General features: G+C 50.3%; 1 protein-coding gene across 22 annotated transcripts in view; it reads right to left on the reverse strand.

The window, feature by feature from the left end:
• Nucleotides 1-2,105: 2,105 nt before the first annotated feature.
• The window catches only part of EPB41L1 (erythrocyte membrane protein band 4.1 like 1), a 142,641-nt gene continuing 127,539 nt past the window's right edge, over nt 2,106-17,207 (reverse strand). For 21 of the 22 annotated variants that reach the window (XM_082644339.1, XM_082644340.1, XM_082644338.1 and 18 more), the window contains 5 exons: nt 14,314-14,400; nt 13,467-13,550; nt 11,395-11,475; nt 10,973-11,089; nt 2,106-5,558 (listed from right to left, as the gene is read on the reverse strand). In XM_082644339.1, the coding sequence (XP_082500465.1) occupies nt 5,550-5,558; nt 10,973-11,089; nt 11,395-11,475; nt 13,467-13,550; nt 14,314-14,400 (378 nt within the window). In that variant the 3' untranslated portion in view covers nt 2,106-5,549. The remainder of the gene's footprint in view (nt 5,559-10,972; nt 11,090-11,394; nt 11,476-13,466; nt 13,551-14,313; nt 14,401-17,207) is intronic. The other variant, XM_082644337.1, reaches the window with a different exon arrangement.

The raw sequence follows: 17,207 nt of genomic DNA on the forward strand, positions 1-17,207 counted from the left end.
AGTGACAGCTGGACATGCCAATCTGTCTCAGTCAAAATTCATCTCTTAGTGGGTTAGACTAGACCGGGCCCTGCAGTCATGGTTGATCACAATGAGCTGCTGCTGGATTAGCCAGAGATGGCCTCCATGAGTCACAGTCATGCATATCAATCTGTCTGTCATGTCAGTTCCATTTCCTGCATGAAGAAGCTCAGCTCCCTCCCCACCCCTCCCCATTTCCAGCCTTAGGTGATGAGCTCCTTGGTCTGTTTTCAGAGCTCCCTATTCTAGCAGGACTCACCATCTTCTGAGACTTCAGGGCACTGAACTGTGGGCACAGGAGCCGTAGATGGTAGCTCAGGAATCCCAGCTGGTGGGTTGCATGTCCACCCAGATCAGGTTTCTCAGCCTTGGTACTATTGAGATTCCGGGCTAGAGAATTCTTTGTTGTAGGGCTGCTGCCCTGTAGGACGTTTAGCAGCAGCCCTGGTCTCTACCCACCGTATGCTAGTAGCACCTCTCAGCTGTGACAACCAAAAATATCTCCAAACATTGCTAAATGTTCCTTGAGGGACAAAGTCACACACATGCGCGCACACACACACACACAAGTTAAGAGTCACTGATCTAAATGAATCAGCCAGGTTATTCCTAAGCAGCTTGGAGGCTGACTCTGTATTTATGGGAGACAGAGACACAGATCCAGCGTGGGTGGGAACCCAGTTTGCAAAACTTGTCCTATCTCAGGACCCCAGGTGTGACAGATAACGAAAGGAAACCTACAGGGAAAATTCAGAGAAGGATTCACAAAACTCCTGGAAGCAATTGCCTCTGACAATGGACAGGAGTCTGGAGAGAGTTGAAGAATTGCTTTTCACTGCATAGCATTTTGCAGCATTTAATGAATTACCTTTAAAAAGAAAAGACAGTATTTAGTGTTTGAAGTTATAGGGAAATGCTCAGGACTTAAGTTTTTAAAAGTATTTAGAATGGGGGACTTCCCTGGCAGTCCAGTGGTTAGAACTTCGGACTTCCCCCACAGGGGCCCCAGGCTCCATCCCTGGCTGGGGAACTAAGATCCCGCATGCCTTGCGTCACAGCCTCCCCACCAAAAAAGTGTTTAGAACAGCATGTACAAGGTGACTTCAACTCGGATAAAATACATATACACGACAAAAGACTGGAAGAAAATGGACCAGAGAGTTAGCAGTGGTTCTTGCTTGTGAGATTTGGGGTAGTAAAGAAAGGTGGTTTGGGGTGAGTTGTCTGGTGGAATGAAAGCAAAGTGCTGCTACAACACCTCAGATAGCCCAAGGGACACATTTAGATTTCACACGGATTATGGTTTTTAAATTTTAATATTCTTGCATTTACTTTTATGAAGACCTCCTTCCTTTGCCAGGTGACGCTAGTTTTTCATTTGTGGAAGTAATATAGTTTCCTTTTTAAATAATTTTTTTTTTTTACAGAGAGTCAATTGAAAGAAAAGTGATGTCAACGTCGGGACGGGTAGCATGTATGGGGATATGGCAACATTTGCTGTATACATTATCCACTCGGCTCCCATGAAGGAGGATGTAGGAAAAGACCCCAATGGCGGTGCTCTTCTTTCAAGTGTGTCTCCACACACCAAGCCCCTCTGTGTCCTGGGTCCGCATGTCTACTCTTCCTGCTGCCTAGAATGCTCTCACCCAAGTTCTTCACCTTACTCGATCTTTCTCTTCATTCAGCTGAAAAATCATGTCCTCAGGGAGGCCATAACGGGCCACCTTATTTAAAGTGGTCTCCTTCAGTGACGATCCCCTTCCCTGATGCATTTCCTTCCTGGTGCTGATCACTCTGGAATCATCTTTGAGTGCTCACCTGTTTTGTTATCAGTTTCCTCCACTAGCCTGTGAGCTCCTGGAGGTCAGGGGCTTTGTCTTATTTGTTGTTGTACGTGTAAAGCCAAAGCCAAGACCTGGACCACATTGGGATCTGCAAATATTTGAATGAAAGTGTTGTAGGTTGAATGAAAGTGTCCCAGTTGGGATCTCTCCACCCAGTTTTAGCCCTTCCCACAATGCCAACTTGTACTGGTAGCCTAGGTCAGAGGCAGATAAGAGAGATGCCAAGGCAGTTTGTGGTTCAGCATCAAACACATTTATTTCACTTTTATTGAGTATACAAGAACAGAGAGCACACGCATACAGCACGGAGCACTGAGGTGGGGGAGCGCGGGGACAAGAGAGGAGAGAAGGGTGCGAGTAAAAAGGACCAGGACAGCATCGCAGTTGGTTGGGAAGGTGCTTTTGGAAAAAAAAAAAAAAAAAGTATATATTTAGAGTGATGTTGTTCATGCAATTTCAGGCCAGTCTTGGAATGTGCTTGCAGGATTCAAAAACTGAAACAGGCCTTGGCACTTCCTATACCCTCAGATGGAAAAGATCCCAAGAAAGCAAAAGAAGGGAAAACAAAGACCTGTGGGCTGGCAGAGTGGCAAAAGGGCATGGAGAGCCTCTGCTTTATCCTCTGCGTTTTGCACATGAGGAAACTGAGGCCCCGAAACGGGAATGGGACTAGCTCAGTGGCACGTGGTGAGTTAGGGGTTGAGCCAGGATGGCCACCCAGAACTCCTGACTGCCCTCCAGGACTTTTTCCACCATGCTACATGGTCTCCTGGGTGCAGAGGTGGCACAGAAAGGATGAGATATGTAAAAAGGAAAAGTAGGTTGAAGACAGACAAGACAAACGTCTATATTCCCCATGAAGAGGAGGATGGGGAGGAAACAGTGCCCTAGATTTCAGCTTTGCAGCTCCCCTCCTCCCTGCTGGCACTGCCTGCCTCTCAGAGGAAGGTCAGAACATCTGTGGGATGGAGAGCTCCACAAACCCTGGCTGGCCCACAAGCTAAGCCGGGTCACATCTTCCCTGCCCTAAAGCCACACACTTAGGGTCTGTAGGCAGGTACGGAACCCAGAACAAATATTCTCTCTCTGAGGTATGTCCAGTGCGCTCGGGACACCTGGTTCCTGCAAAGACAGGGATGCCTGAGCCCGATTCCAGGTGGCCTGGAGAGGGCGGAGCCACTCCAGCTCTTGGCCCAGAAACACTGGGGGCTCTCAGGCTGAGGAGGACAGGAACGAGGTTCTGTGGCTTCTCTCCCAGGACTGTAAAAAGAACCTGGTGCATTCAAAGTGTGCCTTTGCTCTCAGGGGGAGTTGGAGTGGGCCACCAGCCTGCCCCAGAGGGGATGTGGCTGACTGTGCCACCTGAGCCCCAGGTGCAGGGCTCTCTCTGCCCTCTCTCCATCCCATTTTTGCCCATAGAGGCAAACACTGTTCTGGTTTCTTGTCCTGCCTCAGGTCAGCACCAGTTAAGCAGCTAAGCATATGTGTCACCGGGGTAACTAATAAGCAAGCCAAGCCCCTCTCTGGGACATCCCTAGGCAATGTCTGATAATTGGAGAGAATTCGGAAATGCTCTCAGAGGGGTTAGAGACGTAAGGCTGGCTCAGGGGTCTTCCCAGGTCCCTCTGCTCCCCACCACGCTTTCTCCTTGAGCCTAATGATAGTGCCTGGCACGAGTAAGTACTCAATAAATACTTGTTGAGTGAATTTATCGCCTGCTTTAGAAGCAGGATGGGGGAAATGAAATGGGACTGAGAAATTAAAGGGCAGTGGGGAAAAGCTCCCTCAGAAGGGGCCTCATTAAGCTCAGGGAAGCAGCTTGTGTCAGGAAAGCCTGGGAAGGCCCACGTGTGCCAGAGGGCAATGCCAAGCTTTTGATGGGGGTCTTCTCCAAGGGCTTCTGTGGTCTCAAGGCCATTCTGGGGACTCCAAGGGCACAGGCTCAGAGCGCAGACGCCGACTGAAGGCGAGGTCTCTAAAGCCAGGGTCTTATATGTAGATCCTCCTCAGCTTACTCTGGGGCAGGCGAAGCCTTTGGGAGTGCGGTTTTGACCTATCAGGGCCTGCCCTGTGTTCAGTCTCTACCATGGCTGCTTTGGCCCAGGAAGCAGAGAATGATTCAGACAGAATACAGGAGTGGTAAAGGAAAAGACTGGGCTGGGGATGTTCAGACAGCCAGGTGGAAGCCACCATCTTCTGCGGCAGCTGGGTACGTCACCTCCTTCGGGATGGGAGTTAGCTGTCACAATGCGGTCAGGAAAAGGCAAGACGTGGCAAAACAAAGAGAGATTGAGAAAGGAGGCAAGCCTCCTAGGGAGGCGGGGGCGCTGAGCCGGGAGACCTGTGAAGCAGAATCCTAACTCTGGACCACGCCTGAGCACAGACCAGCCCCCGGTTGTTACTGCCCAGGGGGAGAAGGCATCTTGAACCGCACCCGTGTTGCTTCCTTCTTGCCAAAATCCCTGCCTCTCCACCTGGGGACCCCGCCCCTCCCCACCAATCAGTCAATTACAAACACCACACACTGTATTTCTACACTGAACCGTCGGCTCCTACTGTGAGCGACCCACAGCCAGAGTCCGGGTCTCCTTGGCAGGGTCGGTTCGGTGAGATCTAGGAACCTTGGGATACATCAATCACAGTCAGATAATTATAATTTTAAAATGTCAGCTTCATACTTACCAGCACTGTTTATTTTAATATTTGCTTCCTGCTATATGTAATATACATAACTTAAAAGCACATCCATACAAATCTACGAGCTGCACCTTCATAATGAGAACCCATAACATACAAGGTCTACTTCACCTCCTGTGGCTTGGTTTCACATTCTTGCTTTGCTTTGCTTTTTCTCGCTTCCAGTGAGAGTCATCTGCAGTGGCCCTCAGCAGGACCAGGACACAGAAGGTGAGGCGGGGGTGGGGTGGGGGAGAGGGAGGAGGGAACCCAGACAGAAAATGACTGACAAGATGTGTGACAGTCGACGGAGAGGGGAGGCAGGAGAAAGGAAGGTGGATTTTGCAGCCCAGTGTCAAGACCCAAAAAATAAGAATCTAGTGTTCCTCCTCCTCCTTTCCGAGCAGGGACTTTTCTCTCTTTCTTGGAAAACGTTTGACAGGGCGTGTCTTGCTGCTGCAGCTTCTCTTGCTTGGCTGCGAAAGTGTTTTCCTTTGCATTTGAGTGGGCAACAGACGCAGGAGAAGAAGAAATGGAATGCTCGTCCACTGAACGGAACATGTAGAACCCGGGTCGCATTGTACTTCTACAATCAGCGCGGTCTGGCTTGCCTTGGTTGTTCCGCGGGGCTTCAAGGGGGGTTGGGACAGGCGCGGCGGGGCGGAGCAAGGGATTATTGTTGTTATAATTTTTTTTTCCTGAACAATCCCACCAATTCTTCAATTTGTCTGCAAAGGAAATGTAGGCGTTCAGATGTTGGCCGTTGCTGTCGGCCGAATGCTCGGCCAGCCCCGGCAGCAGTGCAAGGACGTGATGTTTCCTGTATATATATCTATATCTATATATATCTATATATATATGCTTTTCCTTTCCCAGTCTCTCGTCAGGGACAGTACGTCGCAGCTGGGACGTCGGTGTTGAGTTGGAGAATCCAGAATGAAGGCCCCTTCTTTACGGTTCTCTGGCTTGGGTTGGACCAGAAACGCCAGCATCTCTTCACAGAGGTCAGGATTCCTGAAGCCAGAGGCGTTGCGGGGAGGAGATGCAAAGGAAGGAGGAGGACAAGAAGAGTTAGTAACTTTTGTCACTCATCTTTAAATACATGGCAAGAGGTTGCTTTCCCTGACTTTACCGTGTGCCATTTATTATGACTCGGGAAGACAGAGTGACTTGTCCAAGGCCACACAGCTTGTAAGAAAGTGGCTGCTGAGAACTGAAGCCACCTCTGTCTGACTCTCTGACTCCAAAGGCCATGCATGTTTGCTGGGTTGTTTCCAGGCAGGTGGTATCTTTTACTTTGGCTGGAAAATTTGTCCAAGTTTCCTTGAACACTGAAAGCTAAGATTATACTTGTTTCATTTTGTCTTTCTATCTGCTCTCAGTTCTAAGAAATGTTTAGTCGTGATTGCAGATCTTCTTTTTTTGTCTTTCCCTTCTGTTTGCCACTGCCTGCTGTGTCCTGGGGGTTAAACCCCAGAGAGGAGTGTTTAAGTAAAGAAACTGGAGTCTGGATTCCAACTCAGGTTTGACTCCAAAACTCAGTGGTTAAGGGGCATGGGCTCTGAAATCAGACAATCCTAGTTTCAAATCCCATTCCACGGTCTACTAGCTCTGTCATCTTGGGCAGGTTTCCTAACCTCTTTAGACCTTAGTTGCTCCCTCGGTAAGATGGGCCCCACCTCACGAAGTTGTAGGGAGGATTCAAGACAAGGCTCAGCATATAGTAAGTGCTGAGTAAATACTGGCTGTTCTTATTACTACTGTTGTTAACTTAACCACATACTACTTGATCTCATTGGGGGCAAGGGCTGTGTTTTACTTATTGTTGTCTTTCCAGGGCCCAACACCATGACTGACACACAGCAACTACCCCAAACCATTTAACAAGTGGCATATTGTCCCTGTCCTTTGCCACTTACATATGGTCAGGTGCTAACAGAGTTGTAGAAATTTGATCCTTCTCAGCTCATTTGACAGATGGGAAAACTGAGGCCCAGAGTGTTCAATGACTTAGCAAGTTGGTGGCAGAAACAAGACGAGAACCCTTGGCTCCTGCTTTGGAATAGGTCATCCCCACCCCCATTTAATTAAAAATTTGAAAGTAAGAAAGCTCTGGGAAGCTGGCTGGATGCTGCCCTCTTGCTGGCAATGTTTGGGAGACAGGTCTTGCCTGAAGGAGACGGGCCAGTGAACAAAGATGGAGCAGAAGCCACACATCTGGCCTGTGAGTTGCAGGGAGAGAAGACTGTAAGAGGGGCGTGATTTCACACTCACAGCAAGAACTTCAAGGAGGAAGAACTTCACAAAGAAATCTACTGGAGCAGGGACAGGTATTCCTGGAGGATTCAGGGAGGGGAGAGAAGATGAAGACTGGCAAGATGGATGCCCACGTGGAAACAGGGCCTCGTGCACCAGGCTGGTGATAGAAGTTTAGGGTCTGACTTGCTCAGGGCTCTCATCAACCCCTCAACATGACAAAACTATTGGGACAAGGAAGCAGTTTCACATCGCCGAGCACCTTCTGTATGTGAGATACCACCTGGTACATCATTGCTATGGACTGAATGTTTATGTCCCCCTGAAATTCACATGTTGAAGCCCTAACCCTCAAGGTGATGGTATATGGAAGCGGGGCCTTTATAAGGCACTCATAAATAGGATGAGTGCCCTTATAAAAAGAGACATGAGAGAGATAACTTCTCTCTCTGCTCTCCACCACGTGAGGACACACAGAAGATGGCTGTCTGCAAACCAGAAGAGGGTCTTACCAGGAACCAGACTGGCCGGCACCTTGACCTTGGACTTCCCAGCCCCCATAATTGTGAGATATTAAGTGTGTGTTGTTTAAGCCACCAGTCTATGGTGTTCTGTTATAGCAGCCTGAGAGGACTCTGACACACATAGATGTTGTTTAGTTATTACAGCAGCTCCAGTTTATAGATTAACTCCATTTTGTAGATTAGAAAACTGAGGCCCAGGCAGGTTCCTCTGGGCACACATTCTGAGTCCAAAGCTGGGTGTGTTCTTGCTACTCCATTCTGCTACTTTCTGAGGATTTTTTCCTACAGTGCCGGCTTCACCTTAAGTTTCCTCATCGATTAATAAAGTGCCTGCCCAAAACTCAGTGTAAACATGATTCTGGGTTTGTGGGATATCTTCTAAAGCCCACAGACACTTCAGAAGGACCGGGGACATCTAAACAATACTGTATGATCATGTATTCTTCTGTTTATTACAGCAGAGTCCAAACGGGCAGCATTTTCTTAGCTTACTTTGTGTTAATAGTAATCATAGTCATAATTAACTCTTACTGAGCACTTACTATGTGCCAGGCACGGTGCTTACTACTGTAGATATATGATCTCAGTAACCCTATGAGACAGATACTGTGAACAGTCAGCGTGGTCAGGAGATTAAGGCCATAAGGCAGCTTTGGAGTCTAACAGATGAGGTTTGACTCTCTAACCAATTCTTTGTGTTCCCAGCTCCAAATCTGTGAGCAAATCACCTGACATCTCAGAGCTTTCGTTCCCTTCTTTGTAAAATGAATGAGCAGGTGACAGTACTGTGCCTAGTGCACAGCCAGGTGCCTGGAAGAGTGTAAGGACTCCATAAGTTACCGCAATTGTTACTATGTCAGCGTCATTGTCATTTGGCTGATGAGGAAACACAGGCCGAGAAGGTTAAATAGCTTGCTCAAAGCTGCACAGCTAATAACGGTCAGGACTGAGATTCGAGTCAGGACTATCATCCCGGGTTTCAAGATGTATCCATCCATCAAACCAACATTTTTCAAGTACTTTAAAAAAGAGTTTTCTAATTCAGAGAAGACCTTTCCCCCAGAATCAGTGAGTCTGACTATATTAAAAGTCAGAGGTGGTTCCTACTTGGCAATAACTAATGGGAAAGCAGGTGGGCAGAAAAGGCAAGGGAGAAACTTCTGTTTCTCCAGGACAACATAACAAGGTGACCTTTACAGAAGGATCCAAAAGAGAGAGGGAGGGAGTGTGGTGATGCGTGGGACAATGGCAGCAAAGAAAGGACTAAAAGAGGGGCGAGGAGGAAGGACCACAATGGGAGCAGTGAGGTGGGCAGATGTGAAAGACTGCATGGGGTGGGCAGGACGTGGAGGCTGGGACGAGAGCTCCAAATGGCCAGGGAACACGGGCAGGCAGGAGCCTGGGGGGCTAGCTGGGATGCCCCAGGAAAGATAAGGAGGAGTGAGACGGGGAATGGAGAAGATACAAGAAGCTAGGAAAGCAAACAAACAGCCAGAGGACTGTACATAACAGGAAGGGGGCTTGTCCATCTCTTCCTTTTGCAAATGAGGAAACTGAGACCCCAATGGCCACACAGCCAAGTCAGCAGGATGGCTGGGACTGGAGTCAGGTCCTGATTCCCAGCACAGAGTTCTTTGCATCAGTGGTTCCTACACCTGGCTGCACACGGACTTCCTAAGGACCAACGTATAAATAAAGATTCCCAGGTCCTGGCCCAGCACTTCTAAGTCAGACTTTATGGCAATAGTTTTCTAGTATTTGTGTTCCCCAGCTGATACTGCCAGCCCAGCACCAGCTTGGCAAGTGACCTACACTCTACCACTCTGAGATCTGGGGGACAAAAAGCAACAATAACTGGGCAACTGACAGAAAAGGAGTGACAATTTACTTGAAAGTCGGAGGAAGGCTGGGAGACAGGCTCTGCCCGTAACCAGTTTATACATCTTCTAGACCAGCGCTGTCCAACAGAAATGAAGCCACAGACAGAATTTAAAATTTTTTAGATGATAGATTTTCTAGACAGTATTTTCTAAATTTTATAGTATTTCTGGTTTTCTAAAATTTTCCAGCTATATAGAAAATTTTAATTTCTAAATTAAAATTCAAATGTTTTAATTTACATAAAAAGAGTAAAAAGAAACAGGTGAGATTAATTTTAATAATGTCTTTTACTTAACCCAATATATCCAAACATTATCATTTAACATGTAATCAATATAAAAGTTATTGAGCTATTTTATACTCCTTTTTCCGTATGTAATCTTCAAAATCCGGCACCTATTTTACCCTCAAGGTACATCTCATTTCAGATTAGCCAATTTCAAGTGCTCAACAGCCGTGTGCAGCTAGTGGTTCCTACACTGCACAGCACAGAAAATCATTTCCATCACTGCAGGAAGTTCAGTGTTTTTCCTTCTGACACGAAGGGGGTGGGAATCAAAGGGTGAGAAAGAAACATTCTGTATCTTTCTAGAAAACACTGGGTTTCTTCATCCGGGAAGAGGACAAAAGGGAGACCTGCTGTTGGTGGGGGACTTTGAAATGCATTTATTTTTCATTGAGGTATATGGTGTGAAGTAAGTAAAGTATACAAATCTAAGTGTGGAGCTTGGCCCACTTTTACATATATACACAACCATGCAACCCCCTAGTTCAAGACGCTGACATTTCCAGCACCCTAGAAGTTCCCTTTGTGGCTCTTCCCTGTCAATGACACACCCCAGAAGGAAGCAATATTCAGACTTTGATCATCGCTGATTAGTTTGGCCTGTTTTTGAACTTCCTACGAATGGATTCACATTGTATGTACTTTTTGTGTTTGACTTATTTCACTCAATTCAATGTCTGTGAGATTTTGTTATTATTGGTCTGACCAAATTCAGTAAATTTCTAGAGGGGCCAGAACCCTTCCCCCAGCTGCCCCCAATTTCAGCTGCTAAAAGACCTCTGTGCTCCAGCACCATCTCATTCCTCTTATTCACGAAGGCACTGATAGCCCTTCAGTAGAAAGAGTAAGGATTGGGGTCCCTAAGATTCTCACCCCAGGTGGCCTGAGAAGGGTTTCCAATCTAGCAAGACAGATGGGATCGAGGGCTCTGGCCATCATATTCCTCCTCGGCATCAACTACACTTCAATTTAAAAAATTAAAAAATAAATAAAATTGGCACAACATTGTAAATCAACTATACTTCAATTAAAAAAAAAAATTCCTCCCTGGCAATATCCAGTGACCGGTGATGGAGACAGAGAGTCAGGGACAGGAATGTGGCCCTGGGCCTGGCAGGACTTTTTCCGACTTCCAGCTTACAGGCAATGGCCAGTGAGGGTACGCTTGTCTCTGTCTGTCCCACCTCAGTACCCACTGTCAATCCTCTCTCCCCTGTTCTGACCACTTCTGGATTTACTTTTCTGGGTCTGGAGCCTGAAAGCCCAAAGAAACCAAGGAACCAGCCTTCCTTCCCCTCTGCACTCTGATTTGTCGTATCTGAGGGAGCTACCTCTCCACTTGGAGCCCCAAACCAGGAAGGTTGGGGAGGTCAGAGCTGTGCTGGGGACCAAGCCTCTTGATGGGTCCTCAGGTGGAAATGCCCCTCGGAGGACCTTGTTCTCTCCTCCGTCTCATGGCTGCTGAGCCCCATGAGCCTCACCTGTGGCTTCTTGTCCCTCTCCTCTGGGGATGGGTCTGTTTCTCTGTATACGACAGCTTTGGTTACCAGCATGTCAGGATGCTGCAGTTTGGCCTCCTTGATGGCCAAAGCCAGGGCCTGGAGGAAAAGAATGGCAAAGTGAGGAGTCAGAGCATATGGAATATGGGAGAGGCCATGGAGACCAACAGGCCCCTTCAGCGCACAGCTGAGGACCAGGAGTTAAGGGGAGAGGCCAGAGCTCAGGTCTTCTGGCTCCTTCTGACTCCCATTCAGTGCCCCTTCCTTGAGGGCTTCTCCTCTGGACAGGGTCAGTAGGAAGTGGACATCTCTGCTCACAGATGCAGCCGTCCATGGGTAAACCAATATGGGAGGGCCTGGGGCCTGGGCAGTGCCTCTGGGAACCATGCTCCCCATCCCCATACCTGGTCTTGATCGACATCTTCGTCCCCGGTGATGATGATCCGCTTCTCGATCCTCGTCTCAGAAAATCCTCCTTTCACAGTCTGCAGAGGGAGAGGGAGGTGAGGTCAGCCTTGGGTCCTGCTGGGGCAGCAGCCTCGACAGGGGACCGGTCCAAAGCATCCCTCAAGGGCAAGGCTGGAACCAGCAGTCGCCTTCTCTCCTAGCTCCCTCGGTTTTTTCCTTTTTCTGGTTTTGGGACTTCAGACTGCACATCTTGCCTGGCTGCCGCCACTCCCCCAACTACCAAGCTGCCCCCTCTAGCTCCTCCAAGCCCGGTTCAAATGCTGTCACCCTGACCCTGGTGAGCGATCCTTCCTCCTTCCTGCCTTGGTACTCCCTGAGCGGCAAGTTCATCTCTCTCACGGTTCTGGGCCTCTCTGCCTTGTACTGACGTTGTGTGTGTGACCTGGCCTTGCTCACTGGGCTGGGGTTCATGAGGGCAGGGGCTGTGTTTTGTTCATCTCTGGATCCCCTCCTCCCCCACTCCCCTGTCCAACCTGACCAGGGCAGGTGCTAAATGCGGATTTGTTGAATGAACACATGAATGAAATGTGAATGGTGACAAGGTTCTACTTTAAATGACTTCAAACAATACTAGAAAACTGCATTGATGATGCTTATACATATGCTTAAAACCGCCACTGTTCTCTGAAGGGGTGGGGTTCGGGCGCAAGTTTAGAAGTAGAAGATGGGGCAGGACCTACTTGCTTGGCATATTAAAGGCGGGTGGTGGCTAAGGGAAACCCCAGCTGGGGTCAGGAGTGGACAGAAAGAAGAGGGGGGCCCCCAGTTGGCAGGGCTAGGAGGGACTTTGGGAAGAAGAGTTATCTGAGCTGTATGCAGTGGGGTGTGTGATGGAACAGCTTCCCATAAAGCTTTCAGTGAAGTCATCATTGCTCACTGATGCTTTTGGTAGGAGTGGGTGCTTTCTGGGGACCGTGCTGCATGGGAGTGGGCAGGGCTGGGACAGTCTGTGCTCATCAAGGGCCAGCGCTGCCTACCAGATTCCTCCTTTGACGCTTGAGCAAAACCTCCAACTCTTCCTGGCTCTCTGGCCTCTCTCCTCCAGGCCTCCATCCCTGCCCTGGGCCCTGGCCACTCAGGCATGGACACGCTGGCCAGCCTGTCCTCAGCCCTCTGTCCGCATGGGCTAAGTCATGGCTGTCTCACCAGGAATGTCTCCCTTCTTTGGCCCCGCCTCTTCCTCCCCGCACCCTGCGCCAGGCCCTCCATCCCTAGTCTCTCAAAAACTCTCTCTCTTCTTTCTCCCATCTGCCTGTATGTCCTGGTGGACCTAATCTCTTCTCCTTAAACCCTTTGCACTGGGTCACTCCCCATCTTGAAAACCTTGATGGCTTTCCAGTGGCTCTCAGACTCAGACCCTCTGTTATCACATTTGTCCTGGGATTTGTCTTTTGTCTCTATTCTGCTTCGCCTACCTCCAGTCCAACCTAATTTCCCAGTTACGTCCCCTACGTGCTGCTTCTTCCTGAACAGAGACCGCTTCTCCTGTTTCCCCATGTGCACTGCTTGCAGCCCCTCCAGCAGCCCTCAGCCCAGAGGCCAGCGTGAGGTTGAAGCTCACTAACACTTGCTCAGTGAATGAATAAGCAAACACACGGTTTCTGTTCCCATCTTCCCTGTGGCTTAGAACGTCTGCATCCTCCCTCACGCGTCCGCCCTGGCTTTCCAAGACCCTATACAAACCCCATTTTTTCCAGAAGACCCTTCCTCATTCTTTGAGCCTTCCTTCAATCGCCCCCCTCTAAATCCCTCCGGCACTTAGGATCTATAAGGCGCAAACGCCACGGTTCACAATTTCTTCCAAGGAGATGGTCTCATCCCCCCAGCCTGGCTGTCAACACTGAAGGGCAGGTCGGCACCTAGGACAACCCTTATCACAGAACAAAGCTCCCAGAAACTGGGAACACCGCAGGTCCTCTCTGTCCACGTTACAAGGCAGAGCCATGGCGATGACCTTCCCGAGCCCCACAGCCAGGCTGGGGGCATACGACATCCTGCTGCTACTCACTTTGGTAACATGGGTGGTGGTGGAAGTGGAGAGGGTTTCCGCGGTGGCGCCGTACGTGCTGGTGAGGACATCTTTCCCGATGATCTGCAGAATATAACCACCCCCCACCCAGGGCTCAGGTGAGGACACTGGACTCTGCTGGACGGGGGCGGGGGTGGGGTAAACCAAGGGAGGAGTCGGGGTGGGGGGTGTCCCATGAAGGTGAAGTTTGGAAGCCAAGATGCTTTGAGCCACTGAGTCTAAGAACTCAGGAATACTGGAATCTTCAGAATGCTAGACCCATGAAATCCTCAAACCTTGGAATCTAAGATTCCTAGGACCTGAGATTCCTGAGGTCCAGAATCCTAACAAGACCCTAGAATTTAAGAATCCTGGCATCTTAGAAGAATGAACAGAGGGATCCAGGGTGGAAACAGAGGCCTCCCACTCCCCCACCCTGTCAGGGCTGGGGAAGTGCTCTCTCTGGGACTAAATGATGAAAACAACAGATGTGGAGAACACAGGAGCTGCAAGAGACCTCACAGTGACAGACGTGGGCGACTGAGGCAGCCACCAACAGAGCTGGGTCCAGAGTCCAAGCTTCTGGAACCCTAGTCCATTGCTCCTCCTGGTCAGTTAGGAGAGCAGATGCAAAGCAGCTGTCACATCACAGGCACCACCAATGGATGAGACTCTAGTGGGGACCAGGGAGTCCTGTGGGCATCTGAATGTGATGCCATTTCCTGGTGCTGCACTTAAAGGGGCAGCCCCCCACGCTCTACGCCGTACTTGCTGCAGGCCACCTGTGGACCTGCGTCCACATTCTCTGCCTGGAGTCCCCTAGCCTGGGTTGGCCCTGCCCACTTACCGGAGAAAGAGAACGGATTTCCGTGGCCACCGTCTGTGGGCCTGGGATCGTGGCAGCTGCCCCCTTCCCGGACTTGAGACTGTTCTCCTGGGGAAACAATAGTGCTCAGAGGGCCAGGTCTCAGGTGGGCGGGCCCTCAGGATGACTGGAGCACGTGGCCGTGCAGCTCTCATGGCCACAGGGTTGAATGGTGACGTCAGAAGCAGAGAGCTGAAGGCATCGTTCAGTCCAGTCTGCTCTTGTTCATCCCTCGCTCGCTCGCTCACACACGTGCTTACACACTTACCCACTCATTTAACAAACATTTACTGAGTGCCTGGCGTTAGGGGCACTGTGGTGAACAAGACGCGGTATTGCCCCCTGGAAGCACTAACAAAGGAGTCGAGACATCGAGGTTCTGGTCCTGGCCCTGCCACGTTCCAGCCACGTGACCCTGATGGAGCCACTTCCGCTCTCCGGGCCTCATGGATTCACCTACATAAAGGGACCCCTGTAGTGTGTGTTCATCAGTGGTAACAAATGTCCCATCCTGGTAGGGGTGTTGATAACGGGTTGGTGGTGGGGGCTGTATGTGTGCTGGGGCAGGGGGTCTACAAGAAATCTCTGTACCTTCCCCTCAGTTTTTCTGCGAACTGAAAACTGCTCTCCAGAAATAAAGTCTTAAGAAATTTTTTTAAAAGGGGACCCCTGTCCCACTCTCACAGAGACATTATGAAGATAACAGAGGAGAAAGGGCTTTGCAAACGGAAATCTGTCAGGTAAATATAGGAGTATAGGCTGGCTACTAAGAACATACTAACTACTGTTTTCTGAGTACCTGCTATGTGCTAAGTATTGTGTTAAGGATGCATGATCTCATTTAAGCCTCTGAACAACCATAGGAAATTGTTTTAATATTCCTGCTTTATAGTTGAGAAACCGGAAGGTCAGGGCATGTTAAGTGGCTTGTTCAAGCCCCCCTGAAAGTGAGTGATAGAGCCTGGATTTAGACCCAAGTTGGTCAGGCTCCAAATTCAACGCACTCCTTCTGCCATGCCATTCTGCCCTTGGAACACTTGCCCTTGAGCCAGCTCTCCTGGTCCTACCTTGGAGTCTAACTGCTAGATACTCCTGGAATTGGCCCCAGACTTACTGGCCCACATCTGGAAGGGGCCCAACTGCCGGCCTCTACCTCCTACATCCTGCCCCATCTCAGGGCTCAGCCTTGTCTGTCCAGAGGCCCAGAAGCTGTGTCCATTCTGCAGCTCCCCAGTGGGCTGCAGGGTACTAGACCTGGACCTCTGCCTGCCAGGGGACAGGTGACGACAGCAGCCCTCTGTCTTCGCCCCACCTTTCCCCGAGGCCTGCCTCCAGCTGAGGCTGTTGGTGGCCAGGTTACCTGGCATTCCCTCCACAAGGCACTTACTTTCTCAGAGGCAGTCCCAGAATGTGGCCCAGCAGCAGGCCTTAAAAGGGCAGCCTTCTGGGCTCAATGCTTCCTTTCTCCCAGGGTAGGAAACAGCCACTAGCCCCTTTGAATCCTATTGTCCCTCCAGGCCCTTCTCCCCTCAAACTTCTTCTCCCATTGACCCCTCTTTCCCGGAAAAGCCTCACCTCCACCTTCACACTGATGGGGACACAGGTCATTCCAAGGCACCACAAGGTGCCAGCTGCTCCGCCTGCCTCTCCTGTATCTTCAGCCAGTCCCCTCTCCCGCCTCTAGGAGGCGGGGCCCCTCTCCGTGGCTAACGTGACACCGCCATCTCCGCCCCCGGCCCTTCCTCCGGCGGACTCCGGGCTCTCCTCCTCGCCGCCTCTCTCTGGGACGCCTCGGCCACTCAAGGCTTCCACTGCCTCATCGAGGCCACTGTCCCCTCTCGCTTTATCTGTAGCTCAGATCTTTCTTGAACCGTAGACTTGAAAACCAATGTCTCCTAGACACTTTCCCCTGGAAACGTCCCACAGGCGCCTCAGACTCATCAGACCCAAAATGGAATTCGCTGCCTCCCACCCCCAACACACAGCTGCCGCTAACGAGCACCGCCCCCCGTGTTCCCTGTTCCTATTAGTGCTTCTCAGACTTGAGGGGTGTCACCTGGAGGGCTTGTGAAAACAGAGACCCCTGGGCCCCGCCCCGGAGCTTTTGAGTCAATAGGTCTGGGGCGGGGCCTAGGAATTCACTCTCGAACAGGTTCCCAGGGCCGCGCTCGCTCTCGGAGACCAGCGGGGCTGGTGCGCGGCGTCGCGGCCCGTCTTTCATCCTATCACCTGAACGTTCTACCAGTGACCCAATCCTGTACTTTCCTCCCTCCAGGCACCCTCAACCCTGACCTCCTGGTCAGCCTCCAACTCCTCGCACCCTGGCCCTGCCCCCGCCCCTAAACTAGTTCCCTGCCTGCTCTTCCGGTCTCTCCCAGTAGAATGTGGGCTCAGAGATGCTGTCTGTCTCCCGCAGAGCTGGATTCACAGCGCCTGGCACACTACTTCACACATCGTGGGTGTTCAATAAATATTTGCTGAAGGAAGGAAGGAGGGAGGAGGGGAAGGAAGGAAGGAGAAAAAAGGACCCACGCCCCCAAGGGAAGGAATTTTTTGCTTCAGTCATGTTCCACACGGGCTGCTAGAGTAATCTTTCTAAAACACAGAAACACATACGTGATGACATCATGCCCCTACTTAAAAAGTTGAAGTGATTCTCCATGGTCTCCAGGATGAAGTTTGAACTTCATACGTGGCATTCGAGGTCCTTCAAGCCTGGCCCAGCCTTCCTTTCCAGCCTCTTCTCCCCCTGCCCGCCCCCCACCACTTGACATCTTGCTTCACTGACCATTTCCTTTCCCTAAATGCTATGCTCGTTCACATCCTTGCCTTTACATCCACTGTTCCCACAGCCTAGGAGACCTCCTCCCATGACT

The sequence above is a fragment of the Mesoplodon mirus genome, assembly GCF_964341445.2.
Source record: "Mesoplodon mirus genome assembly, chromosome: 15".
NCBI lineage: Eukaryota > Metazoa > Chordata > Mammalia > Artiodactyla > Ziphiidae > Mesoplodon > Mesoplodon mirus.